This window comes from Musca vetustissima, unplaced genomic scaffold (assembly GCF_032173495.1).
Source record: "Musca vetustissima isolate MV318-11 ecotype Yass unplaced genomic scaffold, APGP_CSIRO_Mvet_v1 utg19604, whole genome shotgun sequence".
NCBI lineage: Eukaryota > Metazoa > Arthropoda > Insecta > Diptera > Muscidae > Musca > Musca vetustissima.
In genome coordinates this window covers 182,973-201,580 of record NW_026878789.1, presented here as the reverse complement: position 1 = coordinate 201,580, position 18,608 = coordinate 182,973, and the positions used below count along the sequence as shown (strand labels likewise).

The 18,608-nt window shown below is 34.0% G+C and overlaps 1 protein-coding gene across 1 annotated transcript in view; it reads left to right on the top strand.

The window, feature by feature from the left end:
- The first annotated feature begins 1,570 nt into the window (after positions 1-1,570).
- LOC133323567 (protein dead ringer) overlaps positions 1,571-18,608 on the top strand; it is a 42,664-nt gene continuing 25,626 nt past the window's right edge. Inside the window, exon 1 of the mRNA XM_061532482.1 lies at positions 1,571-1,682. Coding sequence (XP_061388466.1) covers positions 1,608-1,682 — 75 coding nt within the window. The 5' untranslated portion in view covers positions 1,571-1,607. The remainder of the gene's footprint in view (positions 1,683-18,608) is intronic.

Sequence of the window (18,608 nt, the reverse complement as noted above, 5' to 3'; positions counted from 1 at the left end):
AAATTAAAAAAGAAGGCGCAAATTTACCAGAATTTTTTGAAATCATAGAGATTAATAACCATGCAAGCTTTTGGAAGTGAGTTTCTCACTCCCTCGCCTAATAAGTCACTTCGGCGTCACTTCTTTTTGGACAAAAGGCGATAGTTTCTATAATTGCAACAATAAAACTGTCGTTATCTAAAAAAGAAGTCTTCATAAAAACCATTGTTTTTAACAAAAGCAATTTTCACATTAAACTTTTCTAAAAAGTTATAAAAAAGATTTCGTATAAAAGTATTCCAAACTAGACTTAATGAAAATATTTTGCCTGCCTGAGGTGTGCAATTTATATGACCACCACTGTATACAGTTTGTTGCGGTTGCCCGTCTGGGTAATGTGAACAGAGAACATAGCAATAACGGAGGACGGAATAAATGGAAATGAAATTGCAGAAATAAATTGGAAACGGAACAATTTGAAATAAATAGTAAATCCTATTGGAATTTATTTGGCATTGTTTTTGTTTTCTTTTCCGTATAATTCGATAAAGAAAAACGGCAACGCTCCATTCCACAATGCACCCAACAACAACAAAAACATCGCGGACAAATACCAACCAGAGAAATCAAACGTACCCGAGTGGGCTGCGCGAGCGAGCAAACACGGGAGAGTTCATTTCTCAATTCGATTCCAATATGAATCAAATAAAAAATACAACAAATGAATTGTGTTATTGCTGAGCTTGTCGGTCGTCGTCTTCGTTGATGTGGTGGTAGCTCGCTATATATTTGTTGTTGCTGTTGCCTCAATCCATTTCAACCTCACCTTCGGCCCTCGCGCCTTTGCCCCAACAACTGCTGTGCTGGTGGTTAATTTCTTGTTTAATTCCATTTCTCATTCGGATTGTGATCGTCGTTGTCCACGCAACGGCGTCGTTTTTGTGCGGAATTTGAGTGTTTTTGTTTGATTAATGACAAAATAGGAAAAATATCAACAACAAAAGCAAATAAAATATAAAAACAACTATATTCCTCCAACTTTGCAGTAAATTAAATTGTCTTGAAAATAATAAAATTATTGTGACAACATTTCATATAAATCAGTAGCAAAAACAAAAAAAACGAATTCAAATCAAAGCAAGCTATGTAATAAGAAAGAAGAGGAAGAAGTGAAAGAGCCAAATACAACATTAAGTTCCATGCAATACCGAAATCAACGGTGCAAAAATTCAACTTGTCCCAAAAATATTGAAACATAAACATTTTCTCTGACGATAACATCACAAATATTACAACAACTACATTATCACCACGCAATACCTAACGGGTTTCAGTGATCTGATTCCGATTCCCATTCTCGCGAGTGACAACGTCTGTATGGTGTTCTACCGGTTGAGTGGTTGACCATGATTTGATGATATTCACTACAGCCTTCGCTCGCCGTGTATTTTGTGTGTTTTGTGACAATTTTTGGCGCAATTTTTAATTATTTGCGAAACAAATAAAATATAATTAGAAATTCCAAGTAAAATATATTTTGTAAATTTGTGTAGCACTCAGTGTCGAATTAAATTGTTACTGTTCGTGTGTGTGTACCAAGGGAGAAAACCTTCATCATTTTACATCTAATGCAACTCAATACGATGGACTGTACAGGGCGTTCAAATGCACCTGACCGTGAAGGGGACCTGGGCGATGATATGGTAAGTGAAAATCGAAATAAATATTTATTTATTTTTTTTTAATTGCCGTCGGAATAATTTGTTTGTTTTGTTTTTCATTCCGACGGGTGTATATACGAATCATACATACATATGTACATATTGAAATAAAAATTTGTAAATTGTAACAAGGGCAAGCAAACCGTCGTCGACAATTTAAGGATTTCCAAAACTTCATTAGTTTGTTGTTTCTAGTGCATTTCCCTCTTACATGTGGCATGGTCCATAAGTCGCAACAGTTTCCAATGGTCGGCATTGCATCTTACATTTTTTTATTTATCAATGTATTAAATTGAATGATTAATGGGTTTTTCGATAAACTCCAAACCTGATGTTGAGAAAAGCAGTACAAAATTTATTTTCTCAATATTGATAACATTATTTTTTTCCACCCATTTGTCGACCAAATACTATTATTTTCCACACCTTTATTGTTCCTAATACTACATTTACATTATTGTCAATTCCGTTGCTTATATATGTGACATAAATCCGCATAGAGGTGGTTAAAACGGCGTGCACATTAGAACTTTTTATCGGATCAATCTGCTTTATGAGGACTTTCTTGGCAAAATGGCAATTCAAACCCACAAGGTTAACGAAATCCAGCAAAATGTAAATGATAGGAGTTTTTGGGTTATTTTACAGTTACATATTTCTAATTAATAGATATCAGTAATTAATATCAGTCGATTCCAATTGTCAACTTCCACCGCAAAATCACTATATTTAGTATGTATATATGACGAATTCGAATATGTATACATCAATACCCAGATTTTAACAATACTCAATTTCAAAGAAGTGTTAAATATCTAAATACCAATAAAAACCGTATATACGAATATGAAATGAAAATGTTCCATACAATCGCTCGTTTTTTTCTCGTCTTGTAAAATTTCAAAACTTAGCAAATATCAATTACCGCTCACATACAAATAAAAACGATTAGAAGCGGTTCCCATGCCGCCTGACAATAATTGGGTATTGTTGAAGTATTTTGAAGAAATTATCACTTCGCCTAAGAAAGGGGTAAACAATCAAATGATGATTTCTATGAAAATTGATTTAATAAATAAACTTCATTCACCGGGAATTGTTGCTGCATCGTTGTTTTATTGACATTTGTCTACCTACATCATCGTTGGATGGGCTTATAAAAATTTAAATTTCCTCTTAATGTAGATATTTTAGATATGGAAACAAATAAAGCGCCCAAATAGCTACAGCCAAGTCTATGGAGAATAAACAATGGTCGGTTATCGGTTCTGGTCAACAAAACTGGCGTATTAATTTGAATTGAAACTGTTAGTTGACATTTCTGTTTTCAAATTGTGTGTATATGTATGTATGTACGTGGACACTGACATTTTGTGGGTATACTTATAGTGAAGATGAATAATATCTGAAAGGGATTTCTTTTTAAATTGCTGAGTGTATAAAGTTATTCTGAATTAATTTAAAAAATAATACTGGCTGCGAAAAAATAAGTAAAGCATTTGCATTCGTAGACATCCGATAACACCACCAAACCCCCCCATACACATTACTTACAATATGCTGTACAGCATTTAATTCTTTGATGTATTGTGTTTACTTCTAGTTAAGTTGTTTTGTCCGTTTGTCTTTCCACCTTTAGAGTGTTGTCGTTGTTGTTGTTGTTTTTATATTATTTCTAAAGTTTGATGAGTTTCACACGTAAATTAATTGTTCAAATATTTGGATTATTTGTTAGCAACTTAAATGAATATTAAATGATATTTGGGACTTTAATAAACGTTTGTCGTTGTTTATAAAATCTGAAATAAAATCTCACAGATTCCAAATTATTTGACAGAGAATCAATTGCGTGTTTGTTGTTGACTGCTATCGACTTTTGATTAGTATGTGAAATTTGTGTTTGGTCGATTCAGCTTGACAATCCCATATAGTTATAGTAAACGTGTTTACGTGGAAATTGGTGTGAAGGCATACATTTGTAATTTATAGGTTATACGAATTCTGTCATTTAGTGCTGCAAGCACATCGTAATATGGGTCTGAGAACACATAAAATGAATATATTCGTGATAAGCATACACTTCATGGGAATGTTTGGACTGCACCTTTATATTTTCGGTAGTTTGGTAATTTTTGGTACGTTTTTAACGAAATTGACATAATTTAGTACATTAAAGTCTCCACAATCATATTTTTGCAATGAACATTTTTATTTTTTAAACTATTTGACGCATCACTAAACTGATAAAAAGTTATGCCAATACGGATATTTTGGCAATCCGGATTGGGGTATGCAATCAATTGTCCGGTTTAGCGATATTTTACTGTACTTTGGGCTTCCATTGTGTAGCAAATCTTCCTACCAATTATTCGGTATTTTGGGCACTTTTTTCAACCCAATTAGTAATAATTTAATTCCTAATAAGTATTGAATTCTCTTTGGATATGGCCCCTTCCAAATTTGTTATTATTATAATTTTTCATTTTCAATATTGGTACATTTTTTTTTTTTTTGGTTGACCCAAATAACGGCACCCTTCATTATTCCGTATTTGGGGACCATCCCTGCCGAACAATCAGGCAGGGATGGCCCGATTGACGAATTTTTACTGTTTCGGCTGTCAAATAGTTGTAAACGCCGAAAACGTCATTTGGCTGTATAAAATGTAGGAATCGTGATTTAATTCACTATTTTCACCATATACAGATAATTTCTAACTATTACATACTAGTCCCGACAGAAAATTCTAAACTTTTTTTGCGAGGAAGAAAATTTTAAAATTTGATATGGGTTTCATTAATGAATATCCAATTTCCATATTCCCAAATGGAAATACATCTTTTGTTAAAAACCTAATGGTATTGCATGTGTTTTCGACGTTTCTGACGTACGTATTATACTTCGCAAATGTATGTCAGTTACGTAACTGTTTCTGATAGACTATCTCTGATTACAGGTATTTTAAATGTTGGAGGGTATACAAAATTCGGCCCGACTGAGCTTAACGATGTTTACACTTGTAAAACTTTATGTTGCTATGTTATACAATATGAAATATATATGATACTAGCTGACCCGGCAAACGTTGTTTTGCCTTATCAATATTGCATCAATATAAGCTTGCAAGCCCAAGCACGTAACAGTTTATAATTTGGTAGAACTTATTCCAACAAATGTTTTTTTTTTCAATAGAAGATAATGTATTCTTATAGCTCCAACTTCTTTACATTATCTTATTACAATATCATTTTATTCATGTCAAATGGTCCCTTTGATTTTTATATTGAAATCAGTATAAAACTCCAAAAAAATTGGCATAGAAATTTAATGGTTTCCGCTCAGTTATAGGTACATTGCCGTTATAGATTTGTATATGTTTGCTATACATTCTATATTCAGTTTTTGACAGTTAAGGGGAAATTTTTAATTTAATTGTAAATGCCAGTTTTACTCTTAACTCTAAATCGTGAAATGTAATCGGATTTGTTATATCCTCACGTTGTTTAACAACTTGATTTCAATTTAACACTTGAATAAGTTGTTGTTTAAGGTTACATAGGTCCACATCCAAACTTCAAGTTGACGGCAAAAAAAAGAACGATTGTCGAAAAAATAATACACTTTTTTGACAAATATGAAAATGAGATTTCATATCCAACAGCTTGGACTCTGATGAAAATAAGACAAAACTTCAAATATCTGACGGGAGTACTAATAATGCTATCATTACCATTATTTTCGTTGATGTTAATTTTCGCATTATTAGTATTAGAACATACATATTTTTATGAAATTATACGTTTTGATCTAACTAACCATATGTCTTAAAAAACCAACAATTTATTTAAACATTAAAGCTAGATACAAAAATTGGGAAATTATAAATATTAGTGAATATATTTGTTTTGGCGGAATCCCACAATTAGTTTGCATATTTTCCTATTCTGACCACATACGATTTATAAGTCCTTTGAATCGTATTTTGTTGTAGTCGTTTTCGTTTTTACTAAAACATATAAAAACATAAACAATTTTCGCACAAAATATGTCCAAAAAGAACAACGAAGAGATGAAATCATAAAGGTTCGATATAAAATGTGTGGAAATGCTAATATCTTTCAAAATATATTTTGCAACATTTTCGCGAATTTTTCTCAAAATGTTCTTTCGTTAAAACCTTTCCACTTCAATTACAGGCTACTAACAGAAACTTTAAGTCAAATCGGTCCAGCCGTTTCTTTAAAATAATTTTTGCAAGATTTTCGCGGATTTTTCTCAAAAATGTCTTTCATAAAAACCTACCTACCGTAATTACTGACAACTGAAAGAAATTTGGAGTCACATCTGTCCAGCCGTTCTCAAGTGATGAGTTAGTATACATTTTTTTGGCTACATTTTAATATATGTATATAGATTCATGTATTTTTATACCCTACACAACTATGTTGTCAGGGTATTATAGCTTTGTGCAGCCCCAAATGTTTGTAACGCCGCGAAATATTGGTCCTAGACCCACCTTTAAGTATACCGATCGTCATATCTCGACTAGCTGAGTCGATCTAGACATGTGTGTCCGTCCGTCCGTCCGTCCGTCCGTCCGTCTGTCCATTATAATTTGTAAACACGATACAGGCCACAGTTATGGACCAATCTTCACGAAATTTTGCATGTAGGATGGGTTCTGGCCAATGAAGACCCCTATTGTTTTTGGAAAAGATCGGTTAATATTTAGGGGATGAAATGGACCAAATACTAAATTTTTGTCGGTTTTTCTGGTCGCTCCAGAGGCCGCAATTATGGCCCAAACACCGCGAAATTTTGCATGGAGAAGGGGATCGGGCCAGAGAATAAGCATGTATGTTTTGATAAAGATCGGTCAATATTTAGCGGGTCAAATGGACACTGACTTTTGTGTGAAAAATGGCAAAATTTGTATTCTATGGCATATATATTTACTCCTGGAGGATGTAGACCCCAGGAGTTGATAGCATATCCAAGAGGAGTGGTTCGCCTTTAAATTGATACCAAATATAGTGATGTATCTACTCAGATGTGGGAGTTACAGTCAAATATTTACAGGTGCTTACGTATTCAGATATTATTTAGTAACCCATTACCACATTAGAGGGAGAAATATCGCGCTGATGGCTTTGAAATTTTTCATGAAGTTCCAGTTATAGTCAAGAACAACGTCTACAATTTTCGGTGATGATCAGGATACAATTTTGGGATGAAATGGACGGAAAACATATCTTTTTGTGTGTTTTCGAGTAGAGTATAATCCGAAAATCACAACACAACCCACCGTGAAGGTAATCTGGACAAGTAATTAGAAGGACTGTACTGAATATTCGAAAAAATTAAGAAAGAGGTGTTGTTGACCTCTAATCGGACAACAGGGGGCAAATATCACGAAATACTACTCAGACTCAGAATAAACATCCTCAGAAAGTTAGAGTTCGTGGTAGTTGTGTAGGGTATCGTATGGTCGGCCCCGTCCGACTATACTGCTCCGCTCACTGGTTTTATAATGTATTTTTCTAGTTTTTTTAGTTTCATGTCGTTGCTACTTATTTTGTGTTTCGCTTTTCGGCAACATATTGAAATGTTGGACACATTTTTCTGAAATGCCAACAAAATCACGAAAATTATTGTGTAATTTGCAACGAGCAATGAGGAAAATGAAACGCAATTAATATTAAACATGATTTAAAGATTATTGGAGTTTCATTAACTAAGACCATTAATTAAGAAATCAAAGTCCAACTACAGCACTACCCTGAAATTTGAAATGAAACAAACGAGCGGAAATAATGTTTATATAAATCTGAAAAAAATGAATTCTATATTAATCACGTTCGCCTACATCATAATCATTGACACATTCCGAATAAATATATTTTGTGGCCAATTAAATTGAATTTAATTTCAAACTTTGAGCACCCACATTTTACTAAAGAAGGGAGATTTCCGTGAGTGTGAAATTAATAAATCCTTTATGATACGGGTATCACCAGCAATCTCATGCGGTAACGAATTTCATTCGTTTTTAATTGAAAAATCAAATCGTGTGATTTTTATTTTCTTGGCAAAATTCACTCATTTCATGATTTTACAGAAAAATTAAATAGTGGCACTTAAAAAGCCATAAATTCTGTGGGGAACTACACTTTTCGTTGCACCGCGTTGTGGTGGCATTTGGGAATGAAAATAAACAATTACAACAACAAAATACACAAACAAGCGTTAATAAAGATGCTGACGGGCAATCGATTAGATCAAGCAACAAGCATGCTGACAGACGGCACGTATGTGTGTGTGTATGAGACTTCAAATTTTGGGAACATATTGTTGTTAGTAGGCCGCGATTAACGGCCTATATTATAGTCTTACATAGACAACGTTCTTACTCACACTGATTTATGTCGTGTACGTAGAAAATACATTCTTGGTTTTCAAGTGAATTGCACTTGCAATGCCGAATCACAATCGTGCTCGGAATTCTTAAAATGTTGGATTTGAAATCTCTCCAAGTTTGGCCATTCGATACATTCCGATTATTTCTGTTTTACGTTTAGAATTGGTTGATCATCTTCCAATACAATATTCAATTGGTTCTTGTTTTGATAGGTTATACACAGGCTATACTTAACATTAAACCAGTGAGCGGAGCAGTATAGTCGGACGGGGCCGACCATACGATACCCTACACAACTACCACGGAACTCAAATTATCTGCGGATGTTTATTCCGAGACTGGGCAATATTTCGTGATATTTGCACCCTCTTACCCGATTAAAGGTAAACAGCACCTTTTCCTCACACTGACATATTTTCCGAATATTACGAGTATTCAGTACAGTTATTGCCCAGATTCCCTTCACCGTGGGTTGTGTTGTGATGTTCGGCTTTCATTTGAGGTCTATAGATCGACTCGAAAATAACACAAAAAATTAAGTTTTCGGTCCACTTCATTCCAAAATTATTATCTGATCATCACCGAAAATTATAGACGTTGTCCTTGACCATAACTGGAACCTCATGGAACATTTCGAAGCGATCAGCGCTATAGTTCCGCTCTCCAGAGTGATAATGGGTTACTTAATAATATACGAATATGGAAATACCTGTAAATATTTAGGTGTAACTCCCACATCGGAGCGCATACAACAATATAATTGGTCTTAATTTAACGGTCAACCACTCTTCTTGGATATAATATCAACTTCTCGGGTATATGTCCTTCAGGGGTAAATATATACGCCATAGAATACAAATTTTGTCATTTTTCACACAAAAGTCAGGGTCCATTTGACCGGCTAAATATTGACCGATCTTTCTCCAAACAGGCATGCTTATTCTTTGGCCCGATCCGCTTCTCCATGCAAAATTTCACGATGTACGGTCCATTGTTGCGGCCTCTGGAGCGACCAGAAAAACCGACAAAAATTTAGTATTTGGTCCATTTCATCCCCTAAATATTAAACGATCTTTCCCAAAAACAATAGGGGTCTTCATTGTCCAGAACCCATCCTACATGCAAAATTTCGTGAAGATTGGTCCATAACTGTGGCCTGTATCGTGTTTACAAATTATAATGGACAGACGGACGGACGGACGGACACACATGTCTAGATCGACTCAGCTAGTCGAGATATGACGATCGGTATACTTAAAGGTGGGTCTAGGACCAATATTTCGCGGCGTTACAAACTTTTGGGGCTGCACAAAGCTATAATACCCTGACAACATAGTTGTGTAGGGTATAAAAATAGGTTTAGACTGACTACGAATGCAAACATGGTACAAGAATGCAAGGTAGGACAACTTGAGGTGAATAACAAAAAATCAAGTAAGTATGTAGAGGATTTGTCAGACAACACAACAAGTGGTTGTGTTTATTGGATATTTCAGCACATAACTAAAAACGTGAAAAATAAATGGAATGTTATGATTTCTTCCCAGCTTTTTTAGGCACACCTTGCAACCAAATTGTGAAACTTTAAGCTCACAATTGTCTAAGAGTTGTTCTGGAATCCGAACAGTATTCTCTTGGCAGTGGAAGCCCGAACACTGTGACAACAGAATTGTATATATAGATACTCTCCCGCAAAAAAATCTGTAGCAAAATTTTTAAGAAAAGTTATGAGAAGTTCTTTATTTTCAAAGTGTATAGTTGTGCAAAATATAGACGCTTAATGTTATTTTAGCAAATATAGTATTTACACTTATATTTATGTTCCAATTATTGCTCAATTACAATTTATGTGGACGTAAAAATATTTGGCTCTTAATCGTTGTGGAAATTCATTATTTCCCTCACATCTCGTTTTCCAAAAACAATATTTTATCGGACGGCTGAACTTGTCTTAACTGCTTGCTTTTGTAAACATCCATAAATAAATATATAGATATATAATTTTCATTCAAAACTTTAGCAATTTAATGATCGTTTATTTAAAGAACTATATTTGATTTATTTGTTTATATCAATTCTTTTTATACAAACCAATATTCTTACCAAATATTACTTATTTGCTAATATTAACAAGCTGCTTAAGCCGAAATATGTTTAGATACGTACATAAATACGGTGTGTGTATATATTGGCCGACAACATGGATTCCCCCCAAATCACATACTCATTCATGGTTATCACTACATACAGATGGGGGCAAATTGTTTGAAAAGAGCTTGACCGACCTTTAGTTCAATAGCGAACATAACGACAGCGGCATTACCACGTGCTGTGCGTCCACATGAATGGTTCTCCCATTAAATCTCAGTTTCACATTTTCTCACCAGTTTTAAAAACAAATTGTATTTCTATATTTCAAGTCATTTATTTAACGTGAACATGGATTAATACACGAATATTGAAATGCTTGCACACATAAATAGAAATTTTGAAATTTTCATTACATAGACATCAAACATCACATTCGCAACTATACGTAGCCTTTGTACATATAGAATGTGTTGTCAAAAATATATATAGACCACAATAGAACCACTACCAAAAGTTGTTAATCATTTTCGTTTTTAGGTAATATATACTATTTTATTAAGATAATATTTTCCAGATAATATTTTATTTATTTTTCTTCTGTAAAATAAGTAGAGACTTATTCAAAACGAATAGAAAATGTATTTGCAAACATTTTAGGGTGGCGTTGGTAATGTTGCTACATATTATCTTTCTTGCAATTGTGCTTTTTCGCATATGTACTTTTAATGATTTTCCCTTGCTAATATAATATTTTCCATTTTTTGTAAATATCATCAACATCCAAATTTTTTATGTATTTTAAATTTTTTTTTGGATATTAGCATTTCTAGAGCTTACTTAATTAGCTGGCTTATGACAGAAAGGTTGTTCCATTAGCCATTAGTGATTTCCAGGCGCGTCGGTATTGTGCGCATCTCATCCAATTTGAAATACCATTATTCGAGATTTTGTCTTTTTCTTGATCTCTCCATCGGATTCGTGGCCTTCACCCTCTGCGTGAACCATCACCTGGCTCGCTTTTATATGCCTTTTGAGCTGGCGCATCTTCATCCATTCTCACAAGATGGCCTAGCTAACATAGTCGCTGCAGCTCGATCCGTCTGACTATGCCGATGTCCAAGAAGAGATGATATACATTCACAACGGCGATATTCACCATTGACGCAAATTGACCCATAGATCTTCCGGAGAATTTTTCTCTCAAACACTCCAAGAGCTGCCGCATACGCTTGCGCAAGTACCCATGCTTCAGATACATACAACAGCACGGGTAATATCAGCGTCTTGTAGAGTGTGAGATTGTTCTGGCGAGAGGTGACCTTGCTTTTGAGTTGCTTGCTCAGACCGTTGTTGTTGTTGTAGCAGCCCTATTGCTTTATGGCGGTACCGAGGTATATAAAATCGTGCACTATCTCGAAGCTGTAATTTTCAATTTCCACAGTTGATCCGAGTCTACTGGACGTCTTACGCGTTGATACCATCAGCTTGGTCTTTTCAAGTACATTTACATAAAATAAATCTGTTAAAAACCACATGCGTGTATTGAAGGAATAATATATATATATATATATATACATATATATATATATATATATATATATGGGCAATATTAATATAACTCGGGAATTACTTAAGTATATGAAAAAAAGTAAATAGTATTGGGTTAATTGATCTGTCGTTGCAAACTGTTCATGATTTTGACCTCCAAACTTTATTTTGGTGGAAGCTGTGTCTACTTTAATGTAAAAAAATGTGTAAAAACACGTTGAGGCGAACCAGTTTTTTATGTTCTCTGTCGATTTGTGACTAAGCCTCTCATTGCACGGTCTTCGTGTCAAAATAAAACTAGAAGCCAAAAAAATGGGGACTACGCCCCTTATGTATCATTTTTCAAAATTTTCACTGCATCTACCTTTAAATGATGCTGACATTTTGAAGCTCGATTTTGAGTGTTTTTTGAATTTAACTTCTAGCTTTAATACGCAAACAGGTATTTATAAAAATCGATTATAAGATTATTGTAGTCGCGAATCTGCGTAATTTGATATGTATTTTGTGTATGTAGTATGCACAGCTTCAGAGTAATACTCATCCGAAGGTGCGAAATTTGTGCGATCAAATTTCTAAAAAACCTATTTTTGGGGCCAAATTTTTAGATCTGTCAACTGAATGATATGGGTACCCGCGATCAATAAGGTTTTTAAGTTTCGGATGATATAAAATCTTCTTCGTGAAAATCCATCTACTAGAACGGCGGGAACTGGCCTTCCAAAAACACGAAATTTGGCAAAAAATGTTTTTGAAAATATGGCGGATTTTTTTGTGTTTTCTGTGTATCATTTCCGCTTCAATAAATGACCTCATACGGATTTTGATCTTTTTCGAAAAGAGAACTTTAAAAACTTCAGCCGAAAGAGAGATGTACGCAATTTTTCTCAAAAATAGATTTTGCTGGCACATCCATGGTTCTTAATGGACCACATTGAAATGGTATAGATCGATGTATTTTTTTAGGGTGCACACCGAAATCGGATGCGCGTTAATGGCATATGGAGTTTTCTGAAATTATTCGCGTTTTATGATTTTTTGGGTACTTCAATGTAACGTGTGGCACATCTTAGCCGTCAAATGAAATTTCGCAAAATATATATGGATTGGAAGATAAACTTCAGTACTTCCTGGAAACCGCATGCGCATCAAATGATTTTGAGAATTACGCGATTTACACGCAATTTAAAATGTATATTTCATAATATTATTTTATTTTAAGTTTTATTCCTATTTATAGAATTCTAAGATTTATCGGAAGGGTCTTGATATAATCCGCAAGGGGTATACTTATACACAAAAAGTGATTATTATTATATATGTCAATTTTTCGGCGAAATTCGGGTAAAAAAGCAGAATAATCCCAACATTTTTTTTCAGAAATTTCTTGTAAAAAATTAAACCAGTGAGCGGAGCAGTATAGTCGGACGGGGCCGACCATACGATACCCTACACAACTACCACGAACTCTAACTTTCTGAGGATGTTTATTCCGAGTCTGAGTAATATTTCCTGATATTTTCCCCCTCTTGTACAGCCCCCTCTTGAACAGTCCTTCTAATTACTTGTCCAGATTACCTTCACGGTGGGTGTGTTGTGATTTTCGGATTATACTCTACTCGAAAACACACAAAAAATTATGTTTTCGGTCCATTTCATCCCAAAATTTTAATCTGATCATCACCGAAAATTGTAGGCGTTGTTTTTGACCATAACTGGAACTTCATGAAAAATGTCAAAGCCATCAGCGCGATATTTCTCCCTTTAATGTGGTAATGGATTACTAAATAATATCTGAATACGTAAGCACATGTAAATATTTGACTGTAACTCCCACATCTGAGTAGATACATCACTATATTTGGTATCAATTTAAAGGTCAACCACTCCTCTTGGATATGTTATCAACTCCTAGGGTCTACATCCTCCAGGAGTAAATATATATGCCATAGAATACAAATTTTGTCATTTTTCACACAAAAGTCAGGGTCCATTTGACCCGCTAAATATTGACCGATCTTTATCAAAACATGCACGCTTATTCTCTGACCCGATCCCCTTCTCCATGCAAAAATTCGCGGTGTTTGGGCCATAATTGCGGCCTCTGGAGCGACCAGAAAAACCGACAAAAATTTAGTATTTGGTCCATTTCATCCCCTAAATATTAACCGATCTTTTCCAAAAACAATAGGGGTCTTCATTGGCCAGAACCCATCCTACATGCAAAATTTCGTGAAGATTGGTCCATAACTGTGGCCTGTATCGTGTTTACAAATTATAATGGACAGACGGACGGACGGACGGACGGACGGACGGACGGACACACATGTCTAGATCGACTCAGCTAGTCGAGATATGACGATCGGTATACTTAAAGGTGGGTCTAGGACCAATATTTCGCGGCGTTACAAACATTTGGGGCTGCACAAAGCTATAATACCCTGACAACATAGTTGTGTAGGGTATAAAAATAAATTTGATGACATTATTTTTTCGAACCAAAAACAAATATTTTTCCTCAATATCTTGTTTTGTTGTCGCTGTGATTTAGAAACCGCTACACGGACTTGTGTGATTTTGATATCATTTGATTCATCATGGTGTTTAGATTATGTAGATATTTTTAAATTAATTTTTAGGTGTGTGTATGTCATTAATATAATGAAAATATTGTTGTAATCTGCTATATGTTTTTATTTTTCTCATATTTCGCGAATATGTGCAACTTTATCGTGATTATTATAATATATTCATATTCTTATTTTACGGAGGAAGATATATATCAACGTTTTTGGTCAATATAATAAACGGCGTAATTTTAAGATTTTTTTCTTATGCACATAATTAAAATCTCGATAACTTTTGCGCGCATCAACCAAAAATTTGATCGCGAACGGTCTCGGAGTCAGAACATTTTTCTCTATATGTGTACCAAAAATCATTGATGTGCCACAAAAATAAAAAAGCTGATTTTTTGAAAATGGAATATTAAAAAATTGGCAATATTGCCCATATATACAGTGATGGTCACATAATTAAAACATGACCGGTGGTAAACTTTTTTGATCAGCCCTACATTTTTTGTTTGAAATACTCATATATATACTGTGCTGTGTCCATCACTGTATATATATATATATATATACACGCATGCATATATGCATATATGTCGTTCTTTCAATTTTTCAAAATAAACGAGCGAATAAAAATGTTAATAAAACCGTCAAAGAAAAAGGCGAATCGAAAATGTTGAAAAAAAGAATCAGCTGCTAAAACGGAATCATTAAAAAACCAATTATCAATTGTGTGATTTGTGCAGGCATGTATGTATTCAGTCGGACACATATACGAAGAACGTGTACATTATGTGCCTGTATGCGTACATATGCATCAAAATTAATGGCCATGGGCGTGGTTAATAAAAGCGCATAAAAATAAAACAGCACTATTTCGCCGCCACCATAATATTGCAACGCTTGCAATATCGTTTTGTTTGTGGCATGATCAGAGGCACAACTGGGAATAATCCAACGTGGCAGTGAAAAGAGAGGTGGTGTTCGCTTGCATGGCTTGCGATGTATAGCAATACAACTGCAAAATCCTGCATTTCCACCATTGTTCTGTTCGCGTGTTGTTGTTGCTTTTTTATTTTGAGTGTTTGCTTCATGCTTAGGAATTGCTTGCAAACATTTGTCAATATGTCATAGTTGAATTAAAATTCATAATTCGCTATTATTATTTACAAACCGAATATTTGATGAATTACGGATACATTGAAAATGTCGAATTTCAATAATATATTTTAATCATTTAAATTATTTATTTTGTTGTTGTGGTTGTTAATCGTTTGTTTTATATGGCGATTAAGAAGGCACTGTGATTAATGAGAGTTTAATTGAATATATATATATATATATAACCCATTAGTTATTGTTAATTACAAAGTGGAAAGTGAATAGTGTGGGGGTGGAAAACTCCTTTTGGAAATGAAGGCTCTTGAAGGCGAATACATTAACAGTCTAGAAGGACAAACCCACCATTGTTTTTGAGTTATAGCGTGTTGGATTTTTTGCTGATCTCCTTGCAGTTACTCTGTTAGGCAGAAGCCGTGTAAACTGTGTACAAAAAGACATTGATCTTATACATAAAGGGAATTCCCCTAAATTAGTGCTATTCACATTTGCATTGACCAGTAAAAATTGTTTGTACGCGCTAAAGGGGAATTCACTTAAATCTTTAAGCTTGTGTTCGCCAACTATCGATACTATCGATGGTTTCAGACTGTTTTCTTTCATAAATACTTTTTTGTGATATGAACATACTTCGCAAAAATTAAATTTGACAAATAAATTTAAGTACATAAAATTTCAAATCGTGCTAAATTGAATAAAATCGTGTAAAAAAATTAAAAATATTCAATTTTCAAACCGTGTTATATCAAAACCGTGTACAAAAAGATCGTGTAAAAACAGACCTAGGTGTATTCACCTTCTATCTCGAGTCCTTGTGCGTCGTTTTTGTCTATATTTTTCGGAATCATAACCAAAATACCACAAGAAGAAATTTGCTGACCTCCACATACGCTACAAAAAATGTTTTTCAATGCCTAATTTCAGCGGTTACTTACACGACTTTCGGTGGCAAAATAAAATTTTAAATAAATCATTAAGGTTAAATAAACCTTTTTTTGTTTTATCTTTTGACATACATGCCGGAATTTATATTTGGAGATAAAAGCCTCAAAAGAACGCAACCTCAAATAGACATCATTGCAAATAATGGAAAAACTCTGCGAATTGTGCGAATGTTTTGAAATTGAAATATTTTTTACACAACTTCAATTTTGTGTTTTGATACGCAATGCGTATTTGGGCAACATTTATTGAAATACATTTATTTAACTTTTGAGGCGAATAAAATCGTACGCATGAATTTAGGTACGACCCTTAATATGGAACTTATGATTTTTCAAAATTGAGACTGCCTTTTCTGCGAAGATTTTGTCTTGGCAACCCACGCGAATTTTTGCAGTGTCTGCATTATCTATATGCGTAGTCATTACTTGAGTATTTAAGCTAAGAACTTAAATACTGTACTTGTTTCCGTAAATTTACTTATCTAAGTACAATTATATTAATTTTAATACAAGTGCAACACTAGCTTAATGTACCATGTCAAAACAATTATTGTATGTTCCCTATTTAAGCATTTTCAACGTTGACTATGTTAAAAAATTTGAAATAGAAAATTTTCAATGATTTCAAATACATAAATACAATATGACGATGATGGTCCTGTCATATGGTGATAGCCGACCGAAATTTAGATTTAGGTTTTGTAGTTTTACAAGCACCGATTTTTAAATCGATTCGAGAATAACAGCAATTATAATTTGTTATATATGCAATTATTAATAATCGTATAATACATACAATACAATGTATATTATAAGACCTCTGCAACATCTTTATATACATGTATGCATTCTGCGTCGTGGATGCCATACATGCATACATATGTCTGTATGCTTGGCAACTAAGTGGATTTTCGAAAATAATTTGTCGGGAAATCATAAACATAAAATAAAAACACATAAATTTGTATGTATATAAGAGTATGTATGTATTTATGTATAATATTTAGGTACCATATGTCACGTATGTGCACCACAAAAATACCCTGGTAGCCTGGGTGATTTCGAGTGTCAAATGTTGCGCGCATGCGCCCATAATCTGGAAAACACACACTCATAATAATTTGATGATTACTGTGAACGGCGAGAGAGACGAGCACAGGATCCGATGATGTGTTAGTATAATTTTCGTACCTACTAAACACAAACTAAATATGTGTCATCGATGGATTTCTGTAATGTTGTTATTGTGTCAAACTGATTAAGGACCAGAATTCCAGGAACTGAAGTGGTGGATTTGTTTTAAGTTCGAGTAGCTACTCGTTGTGTGACAATACTCTTAATCTAGCGTCTGTGTGCGCATGTTGAGCCTGGGTATCCTAATCCAGTTGAACATGCTGCGCCTATTTTTCGCAGTTGTCAATGAGTATTGTTTGTCCATCGAGGAATAGAAGATGACACCAGAAGTGGATTTCTCGGCCGACGACAAAACTCGTTAGGAAATAAATGGTCACAAAAGGCTCAAATCAATGCATGCGGTAGTCACATGATAAACGGATTACAGCCCGGAAAAGCAATTCCTTTTTTCATTCTTCTAACCATGACAAATGGATTATAATAAAAAGATATTCACGCCCTCAATTTGTTGTTATGTTCAGTTATTGAATTCTACTATATGATTGTGCGAGCATAGTTTATTAGCGTATAAGTTTCAGATTTAATAGTTTATATTATGCCTCTGCAGAACCTGCTAGAATGAACTGTATTTTTACTTTGATAGCTATAGTGCAATTTAGTAGATTCTTGCAATTCTGGAACAATTAATATAATTTGAACAACGTTGTTCGCTCTCAGAATTACGTACATGAATTAACACTATTCTTTACTCACGTCAGTTATTATTTTCCACTTTTAGTTTTATACCGAAACATTATATCGTATCGTACATCAAAATAATATCGTACATCCCCTATTGATTTAAATATGTATCTGAAAAACTGCATGGGGAACTAGTTAAGGGTCGAACAACCAATGATAGAACAACATTTGGGTATGATGGCTAAGTTTTAATATTCCGTCAAATTTTTTTTAGAACCATTATTTGGCTGATGAGCACAGAAGTTAATGGTGTTTCAATTTTGAGTATAAGAAAACATTTCAAATAACCCAACTTATTATATCGATCAGTAGCTTCAATATATAATGTTTACTTTATGAA